Source organism: Spathaspora passalidarum (assembly GCF_000223485.1).
Source record: "Spathaspora passalidarum NRRL Y-27907 unplaced genomic scaffold SPAPAscaffold_3, whole genome shotgun sequence".
NCBI classification, from domain to species: domain Eukaryota; kingdom Fungi; phylum Ascomycota; class Pichiomycetes; order Serinales; family Debaryomycetaceae; genus Spathaspora; species Spathaspora passalidarum.
The window spans coordinates 1,879,681-1,897,861 of NW_006767427.1; the positions used below are offsets into that span (position 1 = coordinate 1,879,681).

At 35.2% G+C, this 18,181-nt stretch overlaps 8 protein-coding genes across 8 annotated transcripts; 3 read left to right on the forward strand and 5 right to left on the reverse strand. All coding sequences in view use genetic code 12, as the record gives it.

Moving 5' to 3' along the window:
• Positions 1-9: 9 nt before the first annotated feature.
• KAR2 (Hsp70 family ATPase) lies at positions 10-2,024 on the reverse strand (the record flags this gene model as incomplete). The annotated part of the gene is made up of 1 exon (XM_007375004.1): positions 10-2,024. One exon carries the CDS (start codon positions 1,644-1,646, stop codon positions 102-104), a length of 1,545 nt encoding a protein of 514 aa, XP_007375066.1.
• Positions 2,025-3,281: 1,257 nt separating this feature from the next.
• On the forward strand, positions 3,282-4,962 carry BCY1 (cAMP-dependent protein kinase regulatory subunit; the record flags this gene model as incomplete). Its single annotated transcript, XM_007375005.1, has 1 exon — positions 3,282-4,962. One exon carries the CDS (start codon positions 3,376-3,378, stop codon positions 4,768-4,770), a length of 1,395 nt encoding a protein of 464 aa, XP_007375067.1.
• Positions 4,963-5,066: 104 nt separating this feature from the next.
• Positions 5,067-5,522, forward strand: ERG28 (Erg28p; the record flags this gene model as incomplete). Its single annotated transcript, XM_007375006.1, has 1 exon — positions 5,067-5,522. The coding sequence occupies one exon, from the start codon at positions 5,067-5,069 to the stop codon at positions 5,520-5,522; it is 456 nt and encodes a 151-aa protein (XP_007375068.1).
• Positions 5,523-7,678: 2,156 nt separating this feature from the next.
• On the reverse strand, positions 7,679-8,699 carry SPAPADRAFT_60893 (uncharacterized protein; the record flags this gene model as incomplete). The annotated part of the gene is made up of 1 exon (XM_007375007.1): positions 7,679-8,699. One exon carries the CDS (start codon positions 8,668-8,670, stop codon positions 7,747-7,749), a length of 924 nt encoding a protein of 307 aa, XP_007375069.1.
• A 436-nt stretch (positions 8,700-9,135) lies between these two features.
• RRN3 (rDNA-binding RNA polymerase I transcriptional factor) lies at positions 9,136-11,396 on the forward strand (the record flags this gene model as incomplete). The annotated part of the gene is made up of 2 exons (XM_007375008.1): positions 9,136-9,427; positions 9,505-11,396. The coding sequence occupies 2 exons, from the start codon at positions 9,218-9,220 to the stop codon at positions 11,311-11,313; spliced, it is 2,019 nt and encodes a 672-aa protein (XP_007375070.1).
• Positions 11,397-11,992: 596 nt separating this feature from the next.
• Positions 11,993-12,643, reverse strand: SPAPADRAFT_151845 (uncharacterized protein; the record flags this gene model as incomplete). The annotated part of the gene is made up of 1 exon (XM_007375009.1): positions 11,993-12,643. A coding segment is annotated over one exon (315 nt), but the record flags the coding sequence as incomplete, so codon positions are not given.
• A 1,626-nt stretch (positions 12,644-14,269) lies between these two features.
• Positions 14,270-15,289, reverse strand: SPAPADRAFT_60896 (uncharacterized protein; the record flags this gene model as incomplete). The annotated part of the gene is made up of 1 exon (XM_007375010.1): positions 14,270-15,289. One exon carries the CDS (start codon positions 15,239-15,241, stop codon positions 14,426-14,428), a length of 816 nt encoding a protein of 271 aa, XP_007375072.1.
• Positions 15,290-15,912: 623 nt separating this feature from the next.
• On the reverse strand, positions 15,913-17,734 carry SPAPADRAFT_60897 (uncharacterized protein; the record flags this gene model as incomplete). The annotated part of the gene is made up of 1 exon (XM_007375011.1): positions 15,913-17,734. One exon carries the CDS (start codon positions 17,618-17,620, stop codon positions 16,442-16,444), a length of 1,179 nt encoding a protein of 392 aa, XP_007375073.1.
• Between the last annotated feature and the right edge of the window lie 447 nt (positions 17,735-18,181).

Genomic DNA, 18,181 nt, shown 5'->3' on the forward strand with positions numbered 1-18,181 from the left:
CTCCTTGTTCAATTATTGCTATGTTTCTAATTAATAATATCAAATTATATAGCTATCTACGTAAATAATATAAAAACAATAATTTAATAATACCGAGACACTTACAATTCGTCATGATCAAATTCATCATCAGATTCATCGTCACCGAATTTAGCACCAGCACCTCCAGCACCACCTTCAGCACCACCGTATAACTTGGCAGTGATTGGGTTGGCAACGTCCATTAACTTTTGCTTTTGTTCTTCAAATTCTTCAGCAGTAGCTGAGTCAAAGTTGTCTTCAATGAATTCCAAGGTTTCCTTAATAGCATCATCCAAAGTTTCCTTGTCTTCTTCAGATAACTTAGAACCTAATCCAGTTTCAGACTTGTCATTGACTTGACCTCTCAAGACATGAGCATAGTTTTCTAATGAGTTTCTAGCTTCAATCTTTTCCTTCAATTCTTGATCTTGCTTGGCGTACTTTTCAGCTTCTTCAACCATTCTGTCGATATCATCCTTGGATAATCTACCCTTATCGTTGGTAATAGTGATAGATTCGGACTTACCAGTTCCCTTATCCATGGCTTCAACCTTCAAGATACCATTGGCATCCAAGGAGAAAGTAACTTCAATTTGTGGAACACCTCTTGGTGCTGGTGGAATACCAGTCAATTCGAACTTACCTAATCTATTGTTATCCTTGGCCATTGTTCTTTCACCTTCATAAACTTGAATCAAGACAGTTGGTTGGTTATCAGCAGCAGTAGAGAAGATTTGAGACTTCTTGGTTGGAATAGCAGTGTTTCTCTTAATCAAAGTAGTCATAACACCACCAGAAGTTTCAATACCTAAGGTCAATGGGTTAACATCCAACAACACAATGTCATCAACACCTTCTTCTCCACTCAAGACACCGGCTTGGACAGCAGCACCATAAGCAACAGCTTCATCTGGGTTAATACCCTTGGATGCCTTCTTACCGTCAAAGAATGCTTCTAACAATTCTTGAACCTTTGGAATTCTAGTAGAACCACCAACAAGAACAATGTCATGGATTTCAGACTTCTTGACACCAGCATCCTTTAAAACTTGTTCAACTGGCTTCAAGGTCTTCTTGAAAGCAGCAAGGTTCAATTCTTCAAATTTAGCACGGGATAAAGTTTCAGAGAAATCAATACCATCAACAAATGAATCAATTTCAACTCTAGTGGACATTTGAGCAGAAAGGGTTCTCTTGGCCTTTTCAGCTTCTCTCTTTAACTTAGCAATAGCCTTTTGGTTAGAAGTGATATCAATACCATGCTTCTTCTTAAATTGCTTAGCCAAGTATCTAACAACCTTGAAATCGAAATCTTCACCACCCAAGTGAGTATCACCAGCAGTAGCCATAACTTCGAAAACACCACCTTCAATAGACAACAAGGAGACATCAAAGGTTCCTCCACCCAAATCATAAACAATAATTTGCTTTTCCTTGTCACCCTTGTCTAATCCATAGGCAATAGCAGCGGCAGTAGGTTCATTGACAATTCTTAAAACATTCAAACCAGCAATAGTACCGGCATCCTTAGTGGCTTGTCTTTGAGCATCATTGAAGTAAGCTGGAACAGTAACAACGGCATGGGTAACCTTCTTACCGAGGTATTCTTCAGCAATACTCTTCATCTTACCCAAAATCATACCAGAAATTTCTTCTGGAGAAAAGGTCTTTTGTTCACCTCCATATTGAACTTTAACAACTGGCTTACCCTTTTGGTTTTCAACAACAAATGGTAAATGCTTCAAATCTTTTTGAACAGATTCGTCATTGTACTTTAAACCAATTAATCTCTTGATATCAAAAATAGTGTTGTTAACATTGGAACTAGCTTGATTCTTAGCAGCATCACCAACCAATCTTTCTTCATCATTGAAGGAAACATAGGATGGGGTAATTCTATTACCTTGGTCGTTAGCCAAAATTTCAACTTTACCATTCTTCATAACACCAACACAGGAATAAGTGGTACCTAAATCGATACCAATAACAGTACCATAACTTTCAGTACCGTTGTCATCAGCCAGGGCGGCAACGGCAAAAACGTTGTTGGAAGAACCCAACAATGGTATTATAAGGGCAAGCGCCACGTAAAGCAACCCAATACGTGGCAACCAAGAAGATTGGAAATTCTTCAACATCTTGATCTATAAATTTTTAATTGTGCGGGAAGGTAGGAGATTGATCTAATATAAATATATGAATATCCTTTTTGGGTTATGTTTGTATATGATGATTGGATATTATTTTCTATTTCTTTTTCTGAAAAAGTTGTAGATAAGTCCTCTTCGAAATTTGCGTTACTTGAAAGTAAGTTGCAAAGCCGGATGTAATAATGATATGTATAAGATTGCTAAACGCTACGGGGATAAGCAGCAGAAGACAAATCTAAATTTAGCGAGGAGAAGAAGAGGAATTGGGAAGAAAATAAAAATGAGGTTGAATGTGCCTTTTTATAATTTGAAAATTTTCGGAATCATTACGTGTAACAGTTAATTTGTTGACAACGCAGCATTTACTATGGTGCTGGGACTGCATATAGCCATTTTTCTATACCTCATAGAATTTCCAAGAACAAAATTTCCAATAAATGTGACGTGTTCAAAAGGTCACGTGAATTGCGCCTACCAGAACAAGAAAAACTAAAATCGAAATCTTGCACTAATTAGGTAAAAACGTCACAAAACAGTTGAGCATTTTTCTCCAAACTTTTATTTTCGTTCTGGGGTGGGTGTACATTGTCAAGGCTTTTGTCGTGATCTCTCGTGAAGTATGTGGAATTTTTTTTTAATTCGATCTTTCTGTTTGCTTCGATGCTTTTGTAACTATTTAATTTTTTTTCTCCCCCTCCTGGTACAAAAAATTTATCTTAAATTAGGCTACTGGTAATATGGAATTTTCAATTAATTAGGCACGCAAACAAAAAAAAACGACACAGTTTCCATTTGACAGAAATGTCTCCATCTCCACCCCCGCTCTTCCGGCAGGGAGAAGTTTCTATTGACTGTTGACCATACGACAGAACAATTTTCAAATCTTCTCTCCTCCCTCCGTCCATCTGAACTAATTAATTTTCTTTATTCCTTTTTCTTCCTCTCCTTCTTCTCTGTGAGAGTTTTCTAAAACAGCTGTATTAGTTTTTTTGTACCATTTGTATACTACGGTGTTTTGTCCTAACAAACTCAGCCATAATCTTGACCCACAGCGAACAAAAAAAAATAAAAAATTGGCCAGAAAAAATTAAGGAGAGGAAAATCATTCCCACACAAGTTGTTGCCGTTTCACCTTTCACTTTTATTTATAAACATACCTTCCAATAATAAATCCATCAAATAAATCCATATATAACATACGTCCATGTCGCATCAACAACAGCAGCAATTCATAACAGAGGAATTGTCTCAATTGCAAAGGGAAATTCTTACCAAGAACCCCACTGATATTTTACAGTTCTGTGCCAACTATTTCAACTCCAAATTGCAAGCACAAAGAACTCACTTGTGGGAACAACAAGCCAAGGCAAATGCAGCTGGTATTGACTTATTTCCTCCTGTTACTAATATCAGTCTTAATGCTTCCGGGATAGGATTTCTACAAGATAGACAACCAAGTTTCAAGTCGCCATTCGGATTGAACGATCCTCATCTGAACCATGATGATGACCCACATGCCCCAGCTTCCAATTTCAACCCTCAACAATCAACTCAAGCCCCTCAATCTGCCAATTCTGAACCAGCAGGTTCTCTTTTCAAGAGTAACTTTGATGGAACCGCTTCTTCTTCTTCTAAGATTCAAAAGGAAGTTGATCCTTCATCTCCAAACGGTGAATCCTCGTCTCATCCATCGGCTCTTCCATTTAAACCAGCAGGTAAAATACCCATTGCATTCAATGCCAATAGAAGAACTTCCGTGTCTGCAGAAGCATTAAACCCTGCCAAATTGAAATCCGAAAGTTGGAAACCTCCAGTTAATAATTTATCTGCTGAAGAAGAAGCAACTTTGGCACAAAACTTAAAGAACAATTTCCTTTTTAAGCAGTTGGATGCTCAATCTAAGAGAACTGTTCTTGCTGCTTTGTCATCTAGACATTTCCCAAAAGACACTGTTATTATTAAACAAGGGGATGAAGGTGATTATTTCTATATCATTGAAAAGGGAACTGTTGACTTTTATGTTAACGATGCTAAAGTCAACTCCAGTGGTGAAGGTTCTTCCTTTGGGGAATTGGCATTGATGTATAATGCCCCAAGAGCAGCTACCGCTATTGCTGCCACTGATGTTACATGTTGGGCATTGGATCGTTTAACTTTCCGTCGTATCTTATTAGAAGGTACTTTCAACAGAAGATTGATGTACGAAGATTTCTTGAAGGGTGTTAAAGTCTTGGAATCACTTTCTGATCATGAACGTTCCAAATTAGCAGATGCTTTATGGACAGAAATGTACCATGCTGGCGATAAAATTGTTACTGAAGGTGATCAAGGGGAAAACTTTTACTTGATTGAAAGTGGTAATTGTGATGTTTACAGTCAGCTGGGAGGACATCTTGCAAGATTAACCAAAGGTGATTACTTTGGTGAAGTTGCTTTATTGAATGATTTACCAAGACAGGCTACAGTCCAAGCATTAGACAATGTTATTGTGGCAACCTTAGGAAAGTCGGGGTTCCAAAGATTGTTAGGACCTGCTGTAGACGTATTGAAAGCTCAAGATCCTACCAAGAGTCATGATGCAGCTACTACTGTTAATTAGAGGTTTTTCGCATTACTTGCCCACTTTCTTTGGAGTTTTTATCCTTTTTTTTTTATGATTAGTTGTTTGCAATAGCTAACAATTCTGCTTATAACATTGAAGCAATTGAATTTTGTTGGGATTTCTTGCCTTTATAAATTTTTTTTTATATTAAATTCTCTTAAATAATTATAACGTATCATGAAAGTTTACATAAATTTCTGTAGCAATTCTCTACGATCGTTCCGAGAACAACGAAAAAAGTGAAAAAGTTCCGGTACTTTTACATAAACACTTCTACACTTGATCTACGCACAATGATCGAATACTTTCAATCTTTATTACCATACACCACTCCACAAGGGGGGAAGCTTCCATATTGGCTTCTCTTTATCTCGATTGTTTCGATTTTTAACTCATACCAAACATACCAATCGAAAGATCTTCAACTTACCAAGCGTGTTTATGAAAATGAATCTTCTCCTTCCCAACCATCTCAACCCCAAGTGACACACCTTAGTGCTCGTACTTTTGGAACATGGACCTTGATCACCTCAATTGTCAGGTTTTATGGTGCTTACAATGTTACTAATAAGGCAGTTTATGAATTAGTTCAATTCACTTACCTTGTTGCTGGATGGCATTTCTTCAGTGAATGGTTGATCTACAAGACTTGTAAGTTGGGGAAAGGGTTAGCTGGTCCTTTGATTGTTGCTTCAGTCAGTTCAATTTGGATGTACTTACAAAAGGATTTCTATCTTGGAAGTGCTTAAGCTGAAGTATTACCATTAAAATGCATATATTTGTCTATATTCGCGATTATGAATTATAAAGTTTGATCTTTGTATGTTCACCTCTAATTCTTGAAGTCTTTGACAATTTAAGAACTTGTAGAATCTACTTAGAAATATTGCTGTTATATCACAGACACTTTATTGGTGTTAACCAAGTATTTATTAAAAGCTGTAGTACTAGTCAGCATATCATTGTATTTTCAAAAAAAAAAAAAAGATCAATATGTAGACATCTTAACCTGCTGACGCTGGAATTGAAAGGCATAATCTAGTACTTCATTCTCTCAAATACATTTGCCAGTAAGGAATTGGAATAGTAAAAATACTTGTGAACGACAAAAGTAGACTAATCAGATCTCTAGTCATTTTCAATTGGACCCCAGTGTGCGACGTTAGAAAGATCCAGCATTCTAAATGTTACTTCGTAAGTTCCCATTTAATAATGTCACAAATAGTTCAATAATTAGAATTAACTTTATTATACGAGGAGGTCTTCGCAAGAAATTACTTTTACCTAAACAATTTGCTTATAGAATAGTATTGCAGAATATATGGTCAATTGTTGATATTATTCAATATCGACTGTCATCTGATATTTTATCACGTGTATTTGCAACAGTATCTGAAACCCCAAGGAATAACTTAAATATGTTTTATAATTTGGGTCTCTGTGGAATAACAAGATAACAATGAACGAATACTTAGACGGATAACGATATTCGGTTTGTTAAATAAAGAAAACTAGAAAATCTTGACTAAAGAAAAACGTATTTAACCCCTTAAACCAATCAAGTTACATATCCTTGCAACAATGGCAAAAGTTAGTTAGAATGGTACGGTTCGATAATGACTGCTAACATCATTTCCCAAAGCTCTAACCAATACATTTAATTATGAACAACCAAACACATAATGACATATCCCATTCCTCAAGTAGAGATAATTAATATAAACTGAACAATTCAAACCATGCTATTAACTAATTCAAAACAATCCAATAAACAAACCAAACACCAGGACATATCATCAGAATAACTTAGTTCTTATCGAACCTTTAGTCTGTATAGAATTGGTTGGCTTGGTGCTTATTGATATGAAATAATTAGTTTGGTGATTGAAGGTGAATCATTGTAATAGATTCCGGCGGGATTGAATCGGTCTAAAGTATTAACTGTGATCCGGATCTAAAGGATCGATGGCGACCTTAGCTCAAGTATAGTCATCAGTATCTGTTTAAGTTATTATCCGTTGAATTGCTTTAAGTTCATGGTTTTGGAGATTAACGGTACTGCCTATAAATAAGAGTCAATCTGCTGAAGACATATTTAGTTTTTATACATTCTTTTTGGATCTTTATTCAGAGTAAACATTGATTACTACTAAGGACCTAATTATAGAATAAATATATTAGATTCTCCTGTAGGTCCTTTCTAATATAGATAATAGTAGTAAGTAAAGTAAGAAGAGTATGACGAGTATGTATTATCTAAAATTAGATTAATCAAGTTTTTTTTTTCCACCTAAACAAACCCGAAATGACTTTGGGGGAAAATCCAACCATTTAAATATTATTCTCTCGTCTAGCTTCACATCTATATCCTTCCTAACCACCTTGTGGGGTAACGACACTCTAATACTTTATCTATACTGTATCTGATAAATAGTTGAGAGGTAAGAGGTACTTTTATACAATGTTATATTCATCCGAATAAGTTTCTGATACTCCACCTTATCTTCATTAAGTCTAAAAACCGCAAATGTGGTGTAATGTCTTTTTTATTAAGTGAAGAAGGTAAACGGGAACCTGAGATCTTGTGCGATCACAGTACACACAATTCCACCTTAGGCTTCGCACAAATCCAATCGTTCGTATACAAGACTCGGAGTATATTTCCAGCAAAAAACAAAAATAAAAAAACAGGCTCTGTGGCCGAGTGGTTAAGGCGGTAGACTCAAGTTCTACTATCGTAAAGATGCACGCGTTCGAACCGCGTCGGAGTCATTATTTTTTTTTATAAATTTTGTCACAACTTATTAACTAATCTTACTTAAGGAGCATACTTTTATACACTATCCTGTTATTTAAGGTTGGAAGTTGAAAATTTATAAATTCTTAATTATGGTTATTTTTTTTTCGTTTCTGAGCGTCTCTTCATTACAGATAAATGTATAACCAGTTAACCTCTGTTAAAACTATATATAATTATCCAAATCTATTTAAGCCTTGATGATGTAGGTCATTGCTTAATATCGATTTTGTTGTAGCGACTTTTTGTTGTTCCAATAAAGTTAGCTGTTTTGTAAGAAGTGCCAAATTTGAAGCTTGAAGTTTTGTCAATGTAATGGCGTCAGAACCAGATTGCGAAGTTTGCTTGAATGAAGTTAACTTGTTGGATAAATGTACAATCATGTTCTCGATATTTATCTTTTCTTGTCGGGCTTCTCTAGTCTCGGGAAGACCCCGTTCTTGTTCCAAATATGTAAGGATTTTTACTACTCTTTCTTGCAATTGGTTCAATGAGGTTGTAAGTTCTGCTGTGTGTTTAGCAACAGGAATATTCTGGGGGATTCTTGACTCTTTCTCCTTGGAATTTGCAAAATAGTTTTTATTCTTTTGAATTGTTGAGGCGGCAATGCTCTCAGTATCCGTGGTTGAAATAATTGTTCTTAATGGCTGTGAGGTTTCAAATGTGTAAGACTTGAATAGTTTTGAAGTTCCATGCTGATAGTGCTTCAAGTTACTTTTGTCAAATATGGTGTAAAATAAGGGACCATCAGTTGGTATTTCATAAGCAGACACAAACTGTTGAATTTGTTGTACAACTGAAATGGTAAAAGCATCTGCAACTAAGTCATTAGATCCTTCATCCTCTGCTAAAATTTGGTATATTCCTATTACTTTACATTGAGGAAATACCACCTTGAATTGATTGAATCTCTTGTATAAGTATTCGAGATCCACAGCATCATAATCTTGAACGATTTCAAATGAACTTTTAACTACTAAATTTTCGCCTTCAGCATGACCCAATAAAACTCCTACTGGCGAGTTATTTTCTCTCGATATGATATCTGATATATTGAAAAGCACAACTGGGTGCAATTGGATTAATATGGTAGAAGTCATGGTACCAATGGTGGAATAATGTATTCTTTGTTAGGCAGAAATAGCAAATGTCTAAATCTTTTTTTTTTTTGGTCCCTTATCAACTAACTTTCCCTTTAAGTAAGTAAGACATTTTCAGCCCCACGACATTTTCCTGTTACGTAGCAAAAGTAAATAAATTTTTGAAACAATGGAGGAACTGGCATTCCAATTGATTCCTTGCCAAACATATCGTTATATATATATTGCAAATATCATAAGTGATCCCTCTAGATCAAACAACGCGTTTTAGAGCCACATCAAAGTTGTAGTCGAGCATCCCCCCTCTCCCCCATTTCAAATCTGTGGCTCGTTAAATTTTTGTCTCCTCGCGTGAAATGTACAGTAGCCCTTTGTGTTGCACTTCCTCTACCCCCCCCTAAGGAAAAAAAAAGTTTAAAAAGAAAAAAATTTCATCTCTTCTCTTAAAAAGTTTTCTACTTCTTCGTTACCATCAGATTACAACCTTCAGCACGTACACACCAGTACAAATCGGACTAAATTACTAGTTAAATCTTAAATAATGATAATGTCACTACATGATCCCATAGCGAGAAAACGAGTGCTTGATACAAATACCACAGAAGGAGTGATCAAGAAATCAAAGATAAGGGATGAGGCAACCACAAATCTTGACCTCAAGTCAATAGAAGGTGATGACTTTGATAAGCATAGTACCGCATTTTCTGAACAAATGTATTCTGCATATGTAAAATCTGCATTATTGTCTTTGGAAAAGGTATGTCTTTTGTTTGAATCAATGAACCTTGATTATGTGTGCTCCCCCCAGTCGCAGTGATTACTAACTCAATTTAGAATGAACCTTTGCAAATAAATACCTTGACTGATAAGATCAGTTTACCATTGGGAAACCCCGATGCTATAAATTTGGCACATTTTACTATTGTGCTCAAATGTCTTATATCCAATGTATCTAGATTAGATAATAAAGCATGTCATAATTTAATATTCGCCATCCTTCGATACAGGTGGTTGGATATTAAAGATGATTTCAAACAAGACACCTCCTATGCTACGTTCATAGATTTATATTCACACTTCTTAACAGTTTTGGTGTCAACCTTACCCAAATACTTACTGGAAGTGACTACTAAAGTCATAAGTGAATTTGATTCCTTTAACCATCGCGAACAGTCTATTATAAATCATCACGATATTTTGGGCAAAATAATAAGATATATCCCTACTTGCATAAACACCATTCCTCAAACTTTGCAAAAGAATTTCCCCCATCATTTGTCTTCTTCCACCACTGAGTTGACTAACTATGTCAACAATTTATTGCATATTGTGTCTTATTGTCCGGAATTACAATTTGGTATTTGGCAGTTGATTATTGAATGTTGTATTAAATTGGATGTGGAACTTCAAAATGAGTTGGATGATTTGGATGACGATGAGATTGAAGAATTAATCAATGGCGAGGATGAAGATGGTGATATCGAATTAAACGTGGAAATTCACGACAACTCCGATAGCGAAGATGAGGATGAAGATGATGATGAAGATGATGATCAAATGGATGGAGAAGTTGAATATATGGTTGATCCAGTTAATTCAACTACTAACATCAAAGTTTTGGTTTCAAAGTTGGATAGCATAATGAATGAATTATTGCTTAATACTGAAATCTCCTTTACTGAAGACGAATTGAATAACGGTAATGGAGTTAATTTATTCAATACTATTACTTCCCTTTTCAAGAGTCATATCTTGCCTACCCATTTCACTAAGCTGATTCAATTTGTGTTGTTCCATATCTCCCAGTATCATCCGGAATTGGCTGATTCTTATTTGGTTCTTCTTATTGATGTTGCATTTAACCCTAAAGAAATTTTGGAAAAGAGATTGAAAGCAATTCAATATTTGTCGTCTTATATTGCTAGAGCCAAACAACTTTCCCGTCATCAAATTGTGTTTGTTGTTAGTTATCTTGTTGGATGGTTGGACAAATATATCATAGAAAGAGAGTGTGAAATTGCCGATATTGAATCAAGTCGTCGTAATGATAACAAGCAAGTTGGAGGTATGGAAAGATTCAAGTTGTTCTATGCCACTTTCCAAGCATTGCTTTATATTTTCTGTTTTAGACATGATACTCTTTTCAAAAATGGAGAAAGTTTACCAACAATTGATACCCCATCTGGTTCTTTTAAGACCAAACAATCAAGTGGTTCTGAATGGGAATGTGACTTGGACAAGTTCTTCCAACGTGCAATCATTGCCAAATTCAACCCATTGAAGTTTTGTGATGAGACCGTGGTTTACATCTTTGCTAAATTGGCCACCAAATTGAATGTATGTTATTGTTATTCAATTATTGAACATAATAAGAGAGAAAGAATGTTACAGTCAAATGGATCAATGAATTTACCTTCAGCCGTAGGTAACTTCAAGCAAAAACAAGAATTTTTGGATTTGGAAGCTTATTTTCCATTTGATCCTATGGTTTTGCCTACCAGTAAGAAAATTGTTAATAAGAATTATGTGGAGTGGTCAGAAGTTAATCCAGAAGAAGATGACGATGAAGATAGTGCAAGTGGAAGTCACATTGATGAAGATGATGACAGTAGTGAAGAGAGTGATGATGACGAAGAAAACTAGGTTGAAAGATAGTTACTTTTTTATTCTTTTTTTGGGTTGTGTACGCTTTTATAGGATATATATTGGTTGTTTAATAAAAAAAAATAATGATTTTATTTATACCTGATAAACTTTTTGTAATTCAGAATTTGATTATAAATAATATATTTGAAAAAAAAAGTAATGGTTCCATCGAGGATCGAACTCGAGACCTTCTCTGAGTGAGAGAGACGTCATACCACTAGACCATAGAACCCAATTTTTTTCAAAATATTTTCTTTGGTTTTAAAAATCAGCCTTGTAGTAATTCACGTGATCAGATGATTAAATTGCAATTTATTTGATAATAGATGTATTTAATGCTCTGTAAATCTTCTTATCTAGTATATAAATCCTATTTAAATAAGATAGAGTTTTTTTTTAGTATGTATTCTACTTTTAAAAGAAGTTTCTAGAGTGGTTTAATTTCTGCCATCTTTTGCAATTTTTCCACAAAAATATTGCAACCGTTCTCCGAAACTTTAAAGTATCTAACCTAATTAGCTAGATAAGCATATCATTGCAAAAATTTCAACAAGAAAAATAGCCAGATACATACTAAACTGGGGGGTTTATGATTAAAATGAAGAAATAATTTGAAGAACCTAGAATTTTATTTCGTAATAATGATTACAAGGTTATATTTTTATTTGTTTCCCCCAAATGCAGTATGTTAATTCCTATAAATATATACAAGATATAACTTTTGTGTGTTTAATAGAGGAAAATAAATAGAAGAAATGATATTAATTGCTAGTCACAGACACTGAACTCTTCAACTAATATAACCGAAAGATCAACAAAATTTGAAATTAGGAATGCTAAAATACTTCCAAGAAAATACAGCAAGTACTAGCAACCAATCAAGATTTAAACCAAACAAATGAACATAAATAACAAACAATGCCGAAATGAATAAAATAAAGCACGAAACCGAAGAAAAACAAACAAGGATTAAACACACATTAAACTGCAAGATCATACCAAACATGTTAAATTACCATTTCTGGCAATAATCAGCTTTCAACACAACAAGCTCAACCTGCTTACATTGAGCACCAATGGAAGCATCATATAACTTAAAGAATCCACCTGCTGCACATTCCCAGAAGACAGTTTGTTTACCAAGAGCCAACAAGTAATTACCATCCTGGTTAATGATAGACCATCCAGAAGTGTAAAGAGAATCAGGTTGTGGTGGTGGACCATCAAATTGGAATTGATGGTTAGCAACAATGGATCCAATTCTTCCATTAGCATCAGTAAGAATAGAATCGTGTAAGTTTAAGAGCAAAGCATTCTTAGTGATGCAAGTATGGTAGAATCCATCTTTATCCTTTCCACAGCCTTGTTGATCCCAACGTTTAAGGAAAATGACATCATCATCATCAGGAACAGCAGTGTTAGTTGGGAGAGTATCTGGGAGAATAGTAAAATCTGGGAATTCAGCTTGGCCATCTGGCTCTTGTGTGACAACTGGGGTGTAACAAGTTTCAGGGTAGGTAGTGGTGGTTGGTGGAGGTGGTGGAGGAGGAGGAGGAGGTGGTGGTGGTGGTGCGGTGGTAGAGGTTGAACATTCGGTAGTAATTAAGGTGGTTAAAGCTGTAGTAGTAACAGTAGTACCAACATACCCTTCATGACCTCTTTTTTGATTATTACTAAGAACCTTGACAGTTAATTCAAATTTGTAACTAACATCGGTAACAGCACCATCACTTGCACCATAACAATCTGAAGGGGGTTTTGGAGTCCATGCATCCTTGATATAACCAGCATGAGCAATTGAGAACAATGCTAAACCGATACCAGCAGAGGTGGAAAACTTCATTATGTGTAAATTTTGAGAGAGGAATTCAAGTTTTGTTGTTTTGAAACTGAACTTGATGGAGAAAAGAATTTAAAATTGAAAGAAACGAAGGAAATTAAACTCATATTTATAGACCAGAAATGGGAGAATAATTGCCACCTTGTAAGTGTCTGTTTATTTTCAGGGGTTTTGTTGGAATGTGGGTATGTTTTCTGTCTGGTTTTGGTTGTGGGGTTACCAGATATGTGATTTTATTTTATTTTATTTTTTTTACTTTTTGTATTTTCTCTCAGGTCATTGTTAAAAATTGGTTGCAAAAAGAAAATGAAAACAAACGATCCTTGATCGGAGATCTTTCCTTTACACGCACGATATTATTTCCGTATAATTAGGCATTCCATTACAATAGTATTAACATAGTAAACAATATACACAACTCTACTTCTATTATTAAAGCCATCTCTTTAGAAAGGTACTCCAACTCTCCCCCTCCTCACCCACATTGAAATTCAAAGAGAGTAAGATCATTTGTTGAGACCTTGACATTTGCAAAATAATGCTTGGCATCAACGTTGCTCCAGTTGTCAACCGAGATGAACCATGAATTTCCCCACAATATAGAGGGGTAGGGTAATTACATCCTAGAAAATATCTCTCGGCTGTAATTAGAATTGACAAACAGCCTATTAGTATAATTGAAGGAAATAGCTAGTGTCTTTCTAAGCCTATTTAATTGAGCCTTTTCCCCAAGTTTTCAACAATGTTAATGTTACTACTATGGTGTACTATCAGTTTACAGAATCCATATACGTCAATTGGGTCATTAATTTCATAATTTCTTTTGAGTTGCTATCCCCTATTACGTACTGGCATGACCCAATAACCCAACAAATACATGGCACGGGTTTGGGAATCCTATAAGGTAATTTCTTTTATTTTTGCTTACTGCAAAAAAAAAAATATGCAGACAAAAAAACACTAGTATAAACAAAGGCACTCGGGTAGACACGGGTCAATTATACTTCTAAAATGTTCTTTACTGTTCTACCATCAAACACGATGTAAATCAGGATGAGTAATCCGACGTTTAATTCTTGTCTTGGCGTGACTACAAAAGTTGCAAAAAACAATAATAATAGAACATGCATGTATTAATAGAGGAAGCAGCTTATTAACGAAGACCAGCAATTCACAAGATTAGTGGTCAAAAGTAATGCTAACTAATACGAAATAAACTAAAATCGACAATAAATGACTAATTAGAAGTGGCACCTTTGGAAGGTTCACTTAACAAGAAACAGCAAACAAATGAATAACAACTTTCTCACATTTGTTATCAATACTAGCATCGTATAAGTTGAATGTTGTTCCTTGGATTGCACATCTCCAGAAAATGTACTGACCACCAAGAGCCAAAAGTGGACCCTGAGCACTAGGGTAAATATTCCAACCTGCAGCAAAAAGGGAATCAGGCTGTGGTGGTGGACCATCGAATTGGAATTGATGATTGGCAACAATAGATCCAATTCTTCCATGAGAATCAGTGAGAATACCATTGGATAATTTGACTATAAGAGAATTACCAGAGACACACACACTAGAGAAACCACCCAGGGCAGTGACTTGACCATCTTGTGCCTGATTAGAATTCACTTGACCATCAGAAATTTGGCTAGCTGCATTGACTTGGCCGTCAGAGATTTGACTAACTGCATTGACTTGACCGTCAGGTTTTTGGTTGGCAGCATTAACTTGTCCATCTGAGATTTGACTAACTGCATTGACTTGTCCATCAGGTTTTTGGTTGGCAGCATTCACTTGACCATCAGAAATTTGATTAACTTGGCCATCAGATACTTGTCCGACATTTAATGAACCCAGTGGAGCTGGACCGATATCCTTCTCATTGGGATCTAAGGTCTGGACTGATAAAGTAAGATCTCCATTGAAATCAAATAATGCAGTACGAAAGCTACCATCAGACAAGACAAGACCACCCGCAGTTCTAGTAACATCAGTAGGGGTCTTGGTAGTGAAGGAACTGTCAACTACAGGTGCTGCATTGACAGATAATGCTAAGATAATTAAGTTGAATAATTTCATATTTTTCTTTTTTTTTAAAAGCGATCGATTAAAGGTTGCGAAAAAAAAACAGAGCTTGATATGAGGAATCCAAAAGAGTTTAGAATATCTACATTAATTGAGTGAGAGCTGGTCTATTTATAGTTTTTACCCGATTCAATAAATGAGGGGGATGTAATAATCATTGTTATCCAATCTCCGTATTTCCAGTAAATTATATGAAATCTGAACAACTTGTAATTGCGATTGGGAAAATATTCGGAATGATAAAAGCTGGGGAAGAATTATTTTTTATTCCATAAACCCAAGAAAAATTGATGATAATTTGTCTATGCAATATGACGCCGTTGGTGCATAAACAAAGAAATGATCTTTTGAGGAAGAACAGACGGGCCAAAGCGAGGGGAGATTTTGACAGGTTAATTATCGTTTCTTGGCACCGTCCTACCGATACTGCCACTATTTTTGACTGGTTAGATAAAAAGTAGAATCAATTAAGAAACCTTCCTTTTTCATAATCTTGTAGAAATTAACAGCTGTTAGTTTATAAACGTGGGGAAAGAAGGAGGGTCTAAATTATTATTTGAATTGTTGGGGTGTAATAGCCAGAAAATGTTCCCTTTGTGATCTAGGGGTAGTAGTTGAAAAAAAAATAAATATTATTAAGTTGGGAAAATTGCAGAATAGGACTTAGCAAGAGATAGAATTCACGTTTCTTACAAGCGGATACTACGGATAAAGTCTCAAAAGCCAAAACAACAAATATATACACACAGCCTTGTTAGAAGCAAGGGTTAACTATGTACCAAGTTCAACACCAACATTTATGTAATCTCTTTGTTGTGGGCATTGCTTTTCGGCAATTATAACCGCATTCTCCATTTGAAAAAAAAAAAGTGGTCGTATAGCCACCACCAGACACTTTCAAATAGCAATAAAAGTAAGTTTCTGGTGGTATGATGTGGTATGATGTAAGAGGCTAAAGGGATCTCATTAACAATGTGTACATCCCTCGTTTCATCTAAAACTTCGTTTGTTAAAGCAATTAAAACCCTCCCCCCCCCTTTATTGAAATCAGTCTAAAAATAGAACTTACCATATCATTATATTTCATTTAGAAGAGGAGAGAATGGTATCCCGAGAATCTTTTACATTTAGATCTAATTTACAAAGCAGATTAAATATTTCATTAGACATAAGTTTTTCTATAGTTTAGAGTAATTACTTTCTTCTACTAAGGAAATCAGCAACAAGATTAAATGCATACTTATTATTAAAATCACCACGGATGGCTTTCTTACTTCCAGAATCACCATAATAATCCAAGCTTTCAACATATACCAACCCTGCATGGATACCACCTTCTTCCACATAATATTCTATTGTGCCCAATTTATTAATAATTTCGTAAAGGTCATCGACACTATCGCGCAACACTTCTCTTTCACCAACGATGATCATAGTGTTGCCATTATTGATCGGTTCAACTTTAGCCCAATGTTCATCGAAATTGGTATTCGTAAATGTAAAGAAATTATTGATCAAATGAATATTGTTGTTACCAAGGAAGAAATTACCCAAAGTTATATCCTCAGCGCCTAGATCCCCCCAAGTATTTATACCACGGCGGTTGGGAACTAATGGAGGTGTACAAGGTTGTACCCAAGGTGAAATTAAAATGAGTGATTTTGGTTGAGGGAGTTGTTCTTGTTCGTTTAATTTAAAAAAATCGGCACTGAAATTGAATTCTGGGAAATTTGTGAACTGGGAGATAATTTCATGGGGATATGCTAGACTTCTAGCAACACCAAGAGCAAGATGGGTTCCTGCTGAATCACCAATGTAGGAGATAGATTTATATCCACCAACTACCAAGTTCTTATAGTTAACAAGTGCTTCATAGAGTTGGGTAGGATAAACTTTATCAAACATTGTTAATGAATAATCTAGAACCATAATTGAAGTGTTGGTTTGGGTATGATCATCCAAGGCATAATGTAACGCACCAGCAAACACCAATTGGCAGTCAAATAAATTCAACAAATATCCTCCACCATGAAGATAAACCAATACGTTATCCTTGGTTTCTGCTTGATGAATCCAATAGCCATGTTCATCAAATTTTGTACCAAAATTATTTAATTGCGCAGTTAGTAACAGTGACTTATATTTGGCAAAGAGATCTTCGATTGGTTGGTAGCATACAAGTTTCATGTCTTGCTTTTTATAATTCCCACACACATGGTATTCAATGGCAAGTAACAAGTTTTTGTAGAGAGAGTTTTTAAATTCATTATTAGTTTTTGAATAAGGGGTACCGTATGTGTAGTATTCAAATGTGATTCTGGCCACGATATATGGTATCGTCACGACTTTTAAAAAAAAATCAGCACTCATCATGCCAGAAGTTAATTCTCGTTAAGTGAACAAAATTTACCGGTCAGTTTTGAAGAATTCGACTCATTTAAATGTTCATAGAAGTATTTACGAAAACAAGGCATGAAAATTCGTACTGTGACGTGATCTCATTACTTTAACACGTTTCTTTTTTTCTTTTTTTTTTTCTGGGCATTAAAAATTACCGAGCACACATCTCTATATTTGATTACAACAAGGAATGGTTAGTAGCTTTACAAAATATACAGGGTGCTAACAATCTAGACATTATTCAATGGGGTTGCAACAGCCCATAGGTAAATATATATTGCTCCTGCAATTATTTGCTTTTGTTGTCTATTAATCTGCTTTTAGAAACATGTCTGTTGATTCAGAAATGATTATTGAATTATAGTACTGCAATAATTATAGTTAGATTTTGTGTAATTAATCATGATCCAAATTATATTATTATATATCTAGCAAGGGAAGGGTTTTGATCGCTTGCATTTACTCACATTTTATTGCGCTCAGATTCTACTTTTCGCAGCCATGGTTATGTGCTGCATTAATACGTAAATATCA